This window comes from Marmota marmota, unplaced genomic scaffold (assembly GCF_001458135.2).
Source record: "Marmota marmota marmota unplaced genomic scaffold, marMar, whole genome shotgun sequence".
NCBI classification, from domain to species: domain Eukaryota; kingdom Metazoa; phylum Chordata; class Mammalia; order Rodentia; family Sciuridae; genus Marmota; species Marmota marmota.
Window position 1 is genome coordinate 1195778 of NW_026000253.1, and position 15021 is coordinate 1210798.

The 15021-nt window shown below is 44.1% G+C and overlaps 1 protein-coding gene across 2 annotated transcripts in view; it reads left to right on the top strand.

The window, feature by feature from the left end:
• Positions 1–7153, top strand: part of Gpkow (G-patch domain and KOW motifs) — an 18941-nt gene extending 11788 nt beyond the window's left edge. For both annotated transcript variants that reach the window (XM_015506500.2, XM_048796624.1), the window contains 8 exons: positions 1011–1120; positions 2570–2783; positions 3476–3608; positions 4557–4683; positions 4890–5013; positions 5108–5177; positions 6070–6155; positions 6244–7153. In XM_015506500.2, coding sequence (XP_015361986.1) covers positions 1011–1120; positions 2570–2783; positions 3476–3608; positions 4557–4683; positions 4890–5013; positions 5108–5177; positions 6070–6155; positions 6244–6378 — 999 coding nt within the window. In that variant the 3' untranslated portion in view covers positions 6379–7153. The remainder of the gene's footprint in view (positions 1–1010; positions 1121–2569; positions 2784–3475; positions 3609–4556; positions 4684–4889; positions 5014–5107; positions 5178–6069; positions 6156–6243) is intronic.
• The last annotated feature ends 7868 nt before the right edge of the window (positions 7154–15021 follow it).

The following is a 15021-nucleotide window of genomic DNA, read 5'->3' on the forward strand; positions in this document are numbered from 1 at the left end:
TTAAAAAAAAAAAAAAAAAATTCGCCATCTAATAATAAGCCAGGATAATTGACACAGGTCTATAATTCCAGTGACTCAGGAAGCTGAGGCCGGAAGATTGCAAGTTCAAGGCCAGCTTTAGCAAGTTAGTGAGACTCTGCCTCAAAAAATAGAGCTGGAGATGTGGCTTAGTGGTAAAATACTCCTAGGTTCAATCCCCAGTACCTCCCCCCCAAATTATTATTACCTAATGTATCATGCTTTCTGGATTTGACTTATTGTATGTCTTGACAACTAGAACATAAGTCCCACAAAAGCAGAGATTTTTTTTCTGTTTTTTTTCACTGCTTCCTCTCAGTACTTGCCAAGAAGATTAGTACTTGCCACAGAATAGGTGTTTTGCAAATATTTGTTGAAGGACTGAAACAGAGGAGGAGTAAAGTGAGAGGAAATAAAAATTCTGCCCTGATGCCAGGTGTGGTGGCACATGCCTGTAATCCCAGCGGCCCAGGAGGCTGAGGCAGGAGGATTGCAAGTTCAAAGCCAGCCTTAGCAATTTAGTGAGGCATGAAGTAACTCAGCAAGACCCTGTCTCTCAATAAAATATAAAAAAGAGCTAGGGGGCTGGGGCTGGGACTCAGCGGTAGAGCACTCGCCTGGCATGCATGAGGCACTGGGTTCAATCCTCAGTACCACATAAAAATAAAATAAAGGTATTGTGTCCACCTACAACTAAAAAATATGTGTTAAAAAATACAGAAAAGGGCTGGGGATGTGACTCAGTGGTTGAGTGGCCCTGGGTTCAATTCCCAGTACAAAAAAAAAAACAGAGCTAGGGATGTGGCTCAGTGGTTAAGTGCACCTGGCTTCAATCCCTGGTACAAAACAAAACAAAAAAAACCTCTGCCCTGAGATAACTGGTCAAGAGCTAGAAGCATAGAGGGTCACCCAGTGGATGACAGCAAGTACATTTCCAGCAGATGGCCCTCCATAAACAAAGCCTGATATCCTTCCTTTGTCTGAATATACAGGTGCCAGAGGAAGCTGATTATGACGCAGTCCCTGTCGAGGCCTATGGGCTGGCCATGCTGCGGGGCATGGGCTGGAAACCTGGTGAGGGCATCGGCCGAACTTTCAATCAGTGAGTTATGGAGTAGTGGGGAGGGGATTGATGGATGGACTGTGAACAAGATCCCCAAAGTTTCTGCCAATCCAGAACTATCCAGACAGTGAAAGAGGATACATTATCACTCTGACTAGTTCTAAGTAGTCCCTTCTACTCTTTCAGTTTCCTATTTCCCTTTAAAACTCCACAAGTAGATCCTAATTATGTAAAATTCACTTCTGAGGATCAGTTTCCTCATCTGAAAAGTGGGGTAATATAGTACTGACTTTACAGTCTGGTTTTTGTTTGTTTGTTTGTTTGTGGTATTGGGGATTGAACCCAGGGCCTTGTGCATGCAAGGCAAGCACTCTACCAACTGAACTATATCCACAGCCCCACAAGTCCATTTTGAGAGTTAGATGAAATTATATTCATAAAGCATGTACAGTGGGCCATGGCCCACAGTAAGCATAGACTAAATATTTGATACTATCACGCATATTTATAATCCCTTCTTTGTAATTGCAAATTCCAAAGAATCCTGAAAACCAAACATTTTTTTTTCCATAAACCCCCATTTGGCAGCCAAATGACTGGAATTAGTGTTGAACATTTGATAAGCCTATTTCCCCTGCTTGGTATTCATATTCTTATGATTCTTCTGTAGAACTATTAGTGTATTTGGTTACAAGGACCTGGCTTAGACCTCACTATAAATATTAGGTAATAGATAGTGTATGCACTGTGTTATTAGGTTGAACCAAATAAAAATGCCTTTTGAGTGCTAGGGGTGTATTTCAGTGATACAGCATGTGCTTAACATGTGTGAGGCACTGAATTCAATCCCTAGCACCACAAAAAAGAAAAAAAAGAATTGCTATTTTTATTTGTCAAAAAATTCCTAGGTCCTGTAATACACATTAACTTTTAAAAAATAAAAGTTATTTTAAAAACCTGAAAAGAATTCCTAAAGCTGGGGGTGTAGCTCAGTAGTAGAGCACTTTCCTGGCATGCATGAGGCACTGGGATCAATCTCTAGTATCAGTAAATAAAAACAAATAAAGATAAGACCGGGCGGCGCTGGCATACACCTGTAATCCCAGCAGCTTGGGAGGCTGAGACAGGAGGATCATGAGTTCAAAAGCAGCCTCAGCAAAAGCGAGGCACTAAGCAACCCGATGAGACCCTGTCTCTAAATGAAATAGAAAATAGGACTGGGGATGTGGTTCAGTGGTTAAGTGCCCCTGAGTTCAATCCCTGGTACCCAATAAATAAATAAATAAAGATAAGGGCTGAGGATATAGCTTAGGATTAGAGCACTTGCCTAGCATGTGCAAGACCGTGGTACCACAAATCTCCAGTCCTAATGTGAGGTTGGAAATGATATTGTTGATAATATTGATGGGGTGGGTTTGGATGATGGGGGGTAGAATGAGGCACTAAAGACTACTGCATCTTTCCACAACCCCATATTCCTTTCTACAGAGTAGTGAAGCCCCGTGTCAATTCACTGAGGCCCAAGGGGTTAGGGCTGGGTGCAAACTTGACTGAGGCCCAGGCCTTGGCCTCCACTGGCTCTGACACCCTACTGAGGCCAGATGGGGAGCAAGAAAAAGATAAGGAAGACCAGCCTCAAGGGCTCGTGCCTGGAGGAGCAGTGATGGTTCTTTCTGGCCCTCACCGAGGCCTCTATGGAAAGGTAAGTAACCAAGATATCCCTGGAGCTCAAGCAGGGAAGATGGATTTGAAGGCCAAAGGGAGGAAGAATTAGGTTTGGCGCTGGAAGCAGTGGTGCCCGCCTGTAATCACATCAGCTCGGGAGGCAGAAGGCAGGAGGATCACGAGTTCAAAGCCAGTCTCAGCAATTTAGCAAGGCCCTAAGCAACTTAGTGAGACCCTATCTCTAAATAAAAAATATTAAAAAGGGCCTTGGGATATGGCCCTGTGGTTATGTGCCTGACCAAAAATAAATAAATAATTGGGTTTGGAGTAGAAAGGCTCAGAGTCCTAGTCTTTCAGGCCTGCTTGACCCACTGCCTCACTAGGTAACTCAGGACCATTTGATGGGTTTTTATGAGTCTCAGTTCCTAGCCAAAGAAAAGAGAAATGTCAAATGCCACAGGGTACTTGAGGATTAAATGCTTAAAGAATATTTGAGCTGAACAGTCTGCTGAGACAGACAGAGGAACGCAGCCTGGTCCCAGTTCTTAGGGATCATAGATTAGTAGAAGAGACAGAGGAACCAGACCTGTTCTCAGCCCTCATAGGTCATAGCCTGGTGGGAGAGACACACAGGACTCAAGCCTATTGGAAGTAAGGGGTGGACAACTTGGTCCTAGGTGGATGGGGTCCATTTAACCCCTCTCTGACTTCTCTCTCCCCTGACTCTAGGTGGAAGGCCTAGATCCTGACAATGTGCGGGCCATGGTCCGTCTAGCTGTGGGCAGCCGCATGGTGACTGTTAGTGAGTACTGTCTGCGACCTGTTTCCCAGCAAGAGTTTGACAGAAACTCCCTGCATATTGGTGAGTGAGTCACTTTCATAGATGGGGGATTTGGAGGAACACTGGAGGTCAGCAAGGCCTGTCTTGTGGGGTGGGTTTTTGATCTGCAGAGGCCATGGGCAGTGGTCTGCCTGGCTGGTTTTACTTCTGGTCAGAGGTCAGAACATGAAGAGTTTATTCATATTTTTGTTTGTTGGTGCTAGTATCCAGGGCCTCCTACATACTAAGCAGGCATTCTACCACTGAGTGACACCCCAGCCCAGTTTATTCAGTGAGATTGAAGAAAGATTGATCTAGTACCCCTAGGTCTTTGGCCTCTCTTTAAGGGGAAAGAAATGGGTGTGGAAAATAATTCCTACTCTCTGGAGGTCCTTGTCTATCGGGGATGATGTCACTGTCTTTTGCTAGGAAGGGAGACCTACAGTTAGGGTGTAACCAAAAGGAGGCTGGCAGAGTAGTCCAGGTAAAGGCATGACAGTAGGAGGGATTTGGCAGATGGATGATGATAGCTCTCCAGGGTTCTGTAGTGCACACTAGGTGGCTACTTCTGGTGAATACTTGGCATGGGCTGAGTGATTAAGAAAAGCTTCCTGAAGGAGGCCAAAACCGTGCAGCACAAGGGGAAAAGCATTCTTAATAGCCCCGGCAAAGGCACAATGGGGAGAGGGGTGCTTTGGCAGGTGGGAGATGGCCTTAGGGTAAAATGTGGCCTTGGAAAGGGCAGTAAGAGCTGGGTGCAGTGGTTTACATTTATAATCCCAGCTTCTCAAGAGGCTGAGGCAGGAGGATCACAAGTTCAAGACCAGCCTTAGCAACTTAGCAAGACCCTGTCTCAAAAAAAAATGTTTTTTAAAGGATGGGAGATGTAGCTTAGTGGTTAAGCACCCAGAGGTTCATTCCCCACTACCAGCAAAAAAAAAAGTGAGACAGTGAGGTTCTTTCTGGCTTTCCCTTCACCCCCTTGAACAGGCCAGGTGAGCAGAACTTCACTGGGACAACAGAATGGAACAGGCTCATCACGGAAGGCCCTCCAGAATCAAGACCTCCATGTCCGCTGGGAAGACTCAGAGAGGAAGCGGAAACACCCTCCAGACCGGTGAGACTCTGGGCATCTGGGGAGGAGGAAGAAGACAGGGTTGTGGGGAGGCTTGAGCACAGAGAGAGGGCTTCTGGTGCAAGGAGGGTGCAGAGATGTAACTAGCAACAGCAGTATGAGTGGGTTTCACAGCATAGACAAAGGTAGGGTGTCTGGAACATGTGTGTGATAAAGATCTAATGCTGGTGCTGGCCCTCTCTCCACAGGAATGATGGGCCTGCAGCCAAGAATAAGAAAGCAACCCCCATGACCCAGCACTGGTTACACAGGGACCTGCGTGTGCGGTTTGTGGACAAGCTACACAAGGGTGGCCAGTATTACAACACCAAGGTGCAAAGACCACAGATTTAGGAACCCTTCCTTACCCAGGGACTGGGCCCCTTACCTCTCTAAACATCTTTCATTTTCTTCACCCATCTCCTAGATGACAATTGAAGATGTCTTGAGCCCAGACACCTGTGTGTGTCGGACAGATGAAGGCCGAATCCTAGAAGGTGAGTCTGAGCTATGGTAGCTGGGGCATTTACATCCTGGAGGTTGAATGTCTGAGGCCAAGAATCTTGCCCAGGCATGGGATGTGCAAGGTTCTGGGTTCCACCCCTAGCAACACACACACACACACACACACACACACACACACACAGCATAGACAAAGGTAGGTTCCAGGGTCAGGGCTGTGGCTAGCAACTTAGTACCAACTGAGCTATATTCCCAACCCCAAAATGAAATTTTTAAATAAGGATTGGTGATGTAGACCTGGGGTTCACCCCTAGTACTAAACAAACAAACATACTGTATATTAATGCTCCTTTTTTTACGGTTATTTCTTTTTTCTTTTTTGGTACTAGAGATCGAAAACAGAGATTTAAAATTTTTTTTTTAAATTTGTTCCTTTTAGATATATATGACAGTAGAATGTATTTTGATATATTATACATATATGGAGTACAACTTATTCTAATTTTGGATCCCATTCTTGTGGTTGATCATGATGTGGAGTTACACTGGTCGTGTATACATATATGAACATAGGAGAAACCAGAGATACTTTGCCACTGAACTACATCCTCAGCTCTTTCTATATGTTTGTTTTTTTTTTTGTTTTGTTTTGTTTTGTTTTTTTTGAGGCTAGCCTTGGACTTGTGATCCCCTGCCTCAGCCTCTGGAGTCACTAGGATTGCAGGCATGCACACTGCACCCAGCCTTTTTACAATTATTTCTATGAATTGCTCCCTAGGCTTCCTCACTTGTTCAGTGGGTTTGGTGGCACCTTATCTGTCAACAGGATGTAAAGTGGCTCTAGGGAATATGTAAAAGGCCCTTCTGGGAGACCTGGCTAGGCTGGCCCTTGCTGCAGGCCTCACTCCCCTCTCCCCCCATTTGCAGGCCTGAGGGAAGACATGCTGGAGACCCTGGTTCCCAAGGTAGAGGGCAACCGTGTGATGGTGGTACTGGGGCCACAGGCTGGAAGAGTAAGTCCCAAAACTGGAAGTGGGATCATTCAAAGGGTGTTCCAGGGTCTGGGCTGGCCTTGCTAACTTCATCTCACACCTGCTCCAGGTGGGACACCTGCTGAGCCGAGACAGAGCAAAGAGCCGGGCTTTGGTGCAACTGCGGCGAGATAAGCAGTTGGTAGAGCTTCACTATGATGCTGTCTGCCAATACATGGGCCCAAGTGACTCAGATGAAGACTGACCCATGGGACCACTACCATCCCATAGGCTGTTGCCAGTTTTGTACTGTCTGACAAAGTTGCCTTCAGGAATACAAGAAGATAATTGCTCCATTCTCCCTTGCAGTGCAGTCCTGCAGGGCAGGGACAGGGGAATGGATGAATGGACCAGAAAAGAAACTGGAAACAAACCCAATATTTACCAGAATTGAGTAAATAATAAAAACCATTTTAAATATTTAGTAGATGAAATTATAATTTGGAAGTGAGGTGGGACCCTTGCTGAGGTAGGAACCATTTCATTTCCCAGCCTAACCTCCCTGCTCAGGCTATACTAAACAAGTTAAATGACCCAGATAATCATGAATTCATTCTTAGCATATAGAAATTATGAAGTCCATCCCTGACAGACACTATGGAATCTATAATGCTACTGAAGAACTTCTGAAGAACTTCCTGAGTGCTACAGTTTAGAAGTCAAATGTCCCCCAACAGTCCATGTGTCAAAGGCCTTGTCCTTGGGGTGGCACTATTGGGAGGTGCTCTGGACTTTTAAGAGTTGAGGCCTCGTGGGAAGTCCTTGAATTATTGGGGGCATGCCCTTGTAGGGGATTGTGGGACTCTGGGCTCCCGTTTTCTCACTTTTGTTCTTGGTTCATGAGGTAAGTACTTTTGCTCCACTATATAACCCCCCATGATACGCGCTTTGCCACAGGCCCAATGCAATGAGGCCAGTCAGTTATGGATTGGAACCTTCAAAACTTATAGCCAAAATAAACCTTTCCTTGTAAAAAGTTACTTATCTCAGGTATTTCATCATAGTGGAGATAAACCAACTAATAACACTGAGAACTATAGCAGTGGGTTCTGTTTGACTCACGGTCAAGACAGATTCCCAGAAACTATCCTCAGCAAATTGTGTGTGTATGTGTGTGTGTTTTCATATTATTTTTTTAAATATTTTTTAATTGTAGTTGGACACAATATCTTTATTTTTATTTATTTATTTTTATGTGGTGCTGAGGATCAAACCCAGTGCCTCACACGTGCTAGGCAGGTGCTCTACCGATGAGCTCCAGCCCCAGCCCCTGTATTCATATAATATGTGAACAAATTGTTGATGCAAGTCAAGAAGAAGGGAGGCTTCTATCTACAGATGGAATTGTGAGTTCTAATTTATAAAGGAGCCAGTTCACTAATGGGCCCCTATTTTAGTCCCAAACCTTTTGCCTGGTGGTAAAAAGTGTTGCTTGACTCAGGTAAAATTTCTTTGCTTCTTCCAGGTAATTATGTTCTCAAAAGGCTATTGTTAGTGGGGCCAAGTAGCACATGCCTGTAACTCCAGCTACTCCAGAGGCTGAAGCAGGAGGATTGCAAGTTAGAGGCTAGCCTGGCAATTTAGCAAGAACTTGTTTCAGAAATAAAAACGGCTGGGGGTCTGACTCAGTCAGGGAGCACTTGCATAGATAGCATGTGTGAGAACCTTAATTTGTTCCCCAGCACCACAATGAAGAAAAGTTATTGTCAGAGAATCCTGAACCTGTTTGATCACCTGAGATACACAAATCAGCCAGAGACATCACAGTTTTAGAAACAATTGTTTCTAAATCATCCCTAATTGTTAAATAATTATTGTGATAACTTGTATTTGACTTAGATCTAGGCCACTGGTGAAAACAAATGATAGGCAGAAGGTGGTTGTCTGAGTATCATACGAACACTCAGCCTAGAATGGATAATAAAGATAAATTGAGGCTGGGGTGTAGCTCAGTGGTAGCTTCTGGACTGGGATTCATAAGATCCTGGGTTCCATCCCCAGCACTGCAAATGACAGTATAAAGCATAATGTAAATTACTATCCTGGTGCAGGGGCACACACCTTATATTCCCAGCTACTCCAGAGATTGAGACAGGAGGTTTTCAAGTTGGAAGTCAGCGATAAATTTCGGTCCCTGCTGAGCAAAGACAAACTGGAGTTCATAGCCAAAATGAACAGGTATAGAAAAAATGGTCATGTGCCTAGTAGGGATGATTTTTAAAAATCTTCCAATATAGTAGCCATGGCATGAAATAGTTGTTACAGACCAATTTAATATGTCATCCCTAATTAGTTCAAGAATTCATCTGTTTTCAGGATTGACCAAACAGGCAGACAGTGGGAAGTAACCCTCACCTCTTCTCCATTCCTAATTGGGATTGTACACAATGTCCACAGAATTCCAAGCTGACTTAATTTTTTTATTTTGTTTTTGGAGACAGTCTAGCCATGTTGCCCAGGTTGTCCCAAGGTCCTGGTCTTAAACAGTCCCCCCTACCTCAGTCTTAGTAGCTTGGACTCTAGGCATATGTACATTTAATCTTAGGGGAGGAGGGTTCCCACCATGACATGTCCGATAATTACTTTCCTATATGATGTGCTTCACCCAAACAAAATGTCTTCTTCCTCCCCTCTTGAAATCATAATAAACCAATCTTGGTAACCATTCATCTCAGGAGGAGCAGAAGCTCCCTGGGGAATAAATGGCACTGGTCCTCTGTGTCTGCCCTGTAACGTGGTCTGACGAGCCATTTCAGACATTCTCTCCATCTCTTTCATGGGCCAGAATACTAAAATAAAACAGATTTTTATCAGCTTCAGATTTCATGGAATTAGTGTTTCTACTGAACCCACAATTGAAAATGAGCTCTAAAGTTTGTGAGTATAGCCCTTTTGAACACCTAGCCCTAGGCAGAATACCTGGTTTCCCTGAAAGATCATTGAGCTTTCAATGTTTCCCCTTGAGAGGAGGCCTGATCCCTCATATTGAGGACAGGACTTGTTACCTTCAGAGATGTTTGCACAAAGTAAGGAGGCTTGTCAAATCTGCCTTTTGTTTATGGTGCAGAAAAACTGGTTGCTAAAGGTCCTTTGAGTCGGCTTGTGCGTATTTTGTTTTACAGTCCTCCTTCCATATCCATGGATTTAAGCAACCAAGAATCAAAAGATATTTTGGAAATAAACAGCGTTTGTACTGAACATACACAGACTATTTTTCTTGCCCCTATTTCTTAAACAATATAATGTAACAACTATTTACATAGCATTTACGTTGTGTTAGGCATTATAAGTAACCTAAAGGGGATTTATAGTATATGGAGGATATGTATAGGTTATATGCAAACACTATACCATTTTACAAAATATACTTGAGCATCCCAGGATATTGGTATCCAAGGGAGAGGGTGCCTGTGACTAATCCCCCACAGGTACCAAGAGACCACAATACACACACACACACTTTTTTGTGTTATTGGTAGTTGAACTCAGAGGGTTCTACCACTGAGCTACATGCCCAGATATTTTTACTTTTTGAGACAGATTCTCGCTAAGTTGCCCATCTTAATGGGCAATCCTTCTGTCTCACCCTCCCAAATAGTTAGGATTACAGGTATGTGCCACCATGACCAGCTAGTAACCACTGTATTTTGGAAAGATATTGCTTACAAGATATTGATCCCCACATCTCAAGCTCTGAATAGGTAATATGATATGGGGGTCTTCCACACTTTGATCCCCATTACATGATGAAGACCTTGGCATGGGGAGAGTTCAGCTGCTGTTCTTTAAGACCAAACTGAGGCTAAGATGGCAAAATTTACATTACCACACCATCCTCCTCCCCTTACCTTCCTGCCACTCCTGGCCCTTGGTATCCACAACTGTGGGGTACCTCCTGTAGACAGGAACAACCTAAGGGAGCATCATTTCCAACCCCTCAGACCCAGTGCTTACATTTTTAAAAAAATTCTTTTTAGTTTTAGATGGACACAATATCTTTATTTTATTTTATTTTTCTTATGGAGTGCCGGGGATCAAACCCAGTACCTCACCATCCTAGGCAAGCTCTCAACCACTGAGCCACAACCCCAGCCTGAAGTGCTTACTTTTAATAAGAAACATTTTTGGAGGCCTCTTTTTATCATCCTGAAGTGACATTCACGTATGTTACCATTCTTGTGTGAGGCTGCTGCCAAAATCAGGCCCAAGCCCATTGAATGCCAAAGCATCATCATGGTGAAAACCAGAATCTGCCTATCAGGAATCCCAAAACACACCTCCAGGGCAGGCAGGAACAGAACCCTCTCTGTCTTGTTCACTGCAGTATCCCCACCACCTAGAACAAGACCCTGCATGCAATGAGGAGAAAACTGTACAGTCTAGGTATCTATGCTATGGTTTATTGTCCTCTTCCAACAAGGCTTCCCTGTCCTTTCTTCACTCCCCCTGCCAGAGGAAAAGGAGAAAAAACAACTCATGAGTGCCAGAGGTCCAGCCTCCTCCCATAGAGTTGTCCATACTGTTCACTGAAGCTATGGACAGATGGATCTCTCAGTCCTGGTGGGGGTAGGTGAGGACTGGGTCTGCACAGAAAAGCAGAGACATCTATAAAGGTAAGAATGTGGGGCTGGGGTTGTGACTCAGCAGTAGAGCCCTCGCCTCGCACTTGCGAGACCCTGGGTCCGATCCTCAGCACCACATAAAAAAACAAGTGAAATACGGGTGTTGTCTCCAACTACAACTAAAAAATAAATATGAAAATTTTTAAAAAAAATTTTAAAAGGTAAGAATGGGCACGTGGGGCTGAGGTTGTGGCTCAGCGGTAGAGTGCTGGCTTAGCATGTGCAAGTCGCTGGGTTCGATCCTCAGCACCATATAAAAATAAATAAATAAAGGTTAGAAAAAAAAAAAAAGAATGGGCACATGCCTGTACTCTCAGCAACTCAGGAGGCTGAGGCAGGATCCCAATTGAAAATCAGCCTCAGCAACTGGGTAAGACCCTGTCTCAAAATAAAAACAACCAAAAAAAAAAAAAATGGAAAAAAGGATTGCCTCGGAGTATTGGGAGTATAGCACAGTGACACAGTATGTATTAGAACACTTGCCTGGTATGTGTGTGGCCCTGGGTTTGAGCCTCAAAACTAGTGGAGAAAAAAAGCGCTGGCCAAGTGGTTAAAACTAGAATCTGAAGCCCTCCAGCCTAACTCATCTCAGCTGTGTACCTGCTGGTAATTTTGAATGCCTCAGTCTTTTCACCCACGAAGTGAAGATAATAATAGTAGTTATGGTTGTTATGACTGAGATCATTCGTGTAAAGCAATTAGGACCAAGTTTGATAAGGTATAATAATGCTTTTGTTGTTGTTAACAAAAGAGCTGAGTAAAATGAATAAAAGAAATATCCGTTTTGCCCAGCACTCTCCCACCCACTCAATCCCCTCCGCACATTCCTCCATCCGACTTTCAGGTCCAACCAACTCTCCGTGTACCAATTTTTGTAGCGTCAGGAAAATAGTCACATCTCAATCTGTGTGCCCTCAGAAATGTCCACCCCCAAGTATGTGACGGTGGCCGTGTCCAAATCCCCGTGTGAGTACATTCCCCAGTCTGTGTGACCTCAGGAGTGGCAACCTGGAATGAACCACGCCAGGCGTGGGGAAGAACGCACGATGGAGCATACCACTACCAAGGGTCGGCCATCTTGCAATGTACCATTTTGTTTGTGGGGAAGGAGTATGGAATACAGTGAAGGAATATCTCGTTCATGTATAGGGACGGGCCTGCTTGTCGCAAGGTCGGGTCCTGTCCTGCCTACTAACACTCACTTTGGACGGATCTCACTCTTCGGTCAGCCCTCAGCCTCTCTCACAATGGCCGTTTTATTACCTCACCCCTCCTCTATTTTCTTTTAATTTTGAACCAGCTCTCAACGCACCCTAGCAGGCAATTGGCTCAGGAGCTGGACCTCTGCGGGCTCTGATTGGTGGATGAACGAATTGCTGCGCATAAAGCCCCACCTGCATTCTTGCCCCCCCCCCAACTCCGATTAGTCACTGATTGGGGCAAGGTGGTGGTTCCATCACTCCTTAATGCTGGTACGTCAGGAGTTAGCCTTCCAACGGTGCCTCATTGTATCGCACTATTCACCTGTAAAGTAGCAGAGGAGGGTGCTTAGGGTTGGAACTTAGTGACACTACACATCAGGATGTGACACCTGGTGAGCTGGGCGTTTCCATCTTAACCTCTTAACAAGCCCAGTATGTTTCTGTTGCCAGAATGAATCCAAACCTTCTTAAATCCATTTATTTTTCAGTCTCTCAAAACAATACTATTTGGGGCTGGGGATGTGGCTCAAGTGGTAACGAGCTCGCCTGGCATGCGTGGGGTGCTGGGTTCGATCCTCAGCACCACATAAAATAAAATAAAGGTGACCACCGAAAACTGAAAAATAAATATTAAAAAAAATACTATTTGGATCTGCTGGTGGGACACGCACAGTGGGTAATTGATTGTCTCAAACCATAAATCTCACAGAACACTTGTGCATGCTTGTAATCCCAGAAACTGGAGGCTTTGCTGGGAGGATCACCAAGTTAAGAGACCAGACTGGGTAACTTAACAGGACCCTGTTTAAATTTTTGTAAAGGCGGTGGTGATGTGGCTCAGTGATAGAGCATCTACTGCCCACATATACTCTCTCTCTCTCTCTCTCTCTCTCTCTCTCTCTCTCTCTCTCTCTNTTATTTATACATGGTGCTAAGAATCGAACCTAGTGCCTCACACATGGCAGGCAAGTGCACTACTGCTGAACCAGAGCCCCAGCCCCTACAGTTCATATATATTTTTTTAAACATTTTTATTTATTTATTTATTTCAGTTTTCAGCGAACACAACATCTTTGTATGTGGTGCTGAGAATTGAACCCGGGCCGCACGCATGCCATGCAAGCGCGCTACTGATTGAGCCACATCCCCAGCCCCCAGTTCATATTTTTTAAGTATTTTTTTTGTCATCAGTGGGCCTTTATTATTTTTTTACTTACTTATATATGGTGCTGAGGATCAAACCCAGTCCCTCACATGTGCTAGGTAAGAGCTCTGCCACTAAGCTATAGCCCCAGATCCATCATTTCATATTTTTATGAAGTAATGAGTAAGTGTTTGTGTGTTACTGTCAATAGAACCCAGGGTGCTTTATTATTAAGCTACATCCCCAGTCCTTTTATTATTCATTCATTTATTCATTTGTTTATTTATATGTTGGCATCAGAGATTGAACCCAGGATGCTTAACCACTGAGCCATATAGCCAGCCCCTTTTATTTTGAGACAGGGTCTTACTAAGTTGCTGAGGCTGGCATTGAACTTGCAATCCTCCTGCCATGGCCTCCTGAGTCACTAGGATTACAGGTGTACACCACCATGACTGGCGTTAATGATTTTTTAATTATTTTTAAATGTATTATTATTATTATTATTATTATTGGTACTGGGAATTGAACACAGGGATGCTTTACCACTGAGCTACATCACCAGCCCTCTTTAATTTTTTTTTTTTTTTTTGAGATATGGTCTTACTAATTTGCTTGGGCCATGCTAAATTGCTGAGACTGACTTTGAACTTGCAATGCTCCCACCTTAGCCTCCCAAGTAGCTGAGATTATAGGTGGGATGCCTGGCCCTTTTTATTTTAATTTTGATACAGAGTCTTGCCAAAGTGCTGAGACTGTCCTGGAACTTGTTATTCTCCTGCTTCAGCCTCCTTCATCACTGGAATTACAGATGTGCAACACCACTCCAGGCATCAACAAATATCTTGAGTGACAATTATTCCCAGGCACAGAGTTCAGCCCTGTGCTAAATAACATAGGAAGAACAGCAGCCTTACAGAGCCTCTATCTAGTAAGGAAGATGGACTGGTCACCAGCCGATTTTTTTTCTTTTACAATATTGGGGGTTGCACCCAGGGGCACTCTACCAATAAGATTCACCCCTAAGGCCTTATTATTTTCTATTTTGAGACAAGGTCTCACTAAATTGCCCAAATTGACCATGAATATATAGTCTTCCTGCCTCAGCCTCCTGAATTGCTGAAATTACAGGTGTGTGTCACCATGTCCAGCTACCAGACATTTGTTATTACTTGGCTCCAAAATGAATCTAAACTCAATTCAGTTAATAACCCTTCTCATTCTAAAGATACTGCTATGGAATTGTGTTTTTTTTTTTCTTGTTGTTGTTGTTCTGGGGATTGAACCCAGGGGCACTCAACCACTGAGGCACATCCCAGCCCTGCTTTATATTTTCTTTAGTTGCTGAGTGCCTCACCATTTCTGAGGCTGGCTTTGAACTTGCGATCCTCCTGCCTCAGCCTCCTGTGCCACTGGGATTACAGACATGAGGCACCACAACCGGCTGGAATTGTGTCTTTTAAAATACAGTCAAGGGCTGGGGATGTGGCTCAAGCGGTAATGCGCTTTCCTGGCATGCACAGGGCGCTGGGTTCAATTCTCAGCACCACATAAAAATAAAGATGTTGTGTCCACCGAAAACTGGAAAATAAATATTTTAAAAAATCTCTCTCTCTCTCTCTCTCTCTCTCTCTCTCTCTCAAAAAAAAATACAGTCAAACCAGCTGCGCATGGTGGTGCACACCTGTATTATCAATGTCTCAGGTCCCTGAGGCAGGAGGATCAAGAGTTCAAAGCCAGGGGCTGGGGATGTGGCTCAAGCGGTAGGGCGCTCGCCTGGCATGCGTGCGGCCTGGGTTCGATCCTCAGCACCACATAAAAGAAAGAAGTTGTGTCCGCCGATAACTAAAAAATAAATATTAAAATTCTCTCTCTCTCTC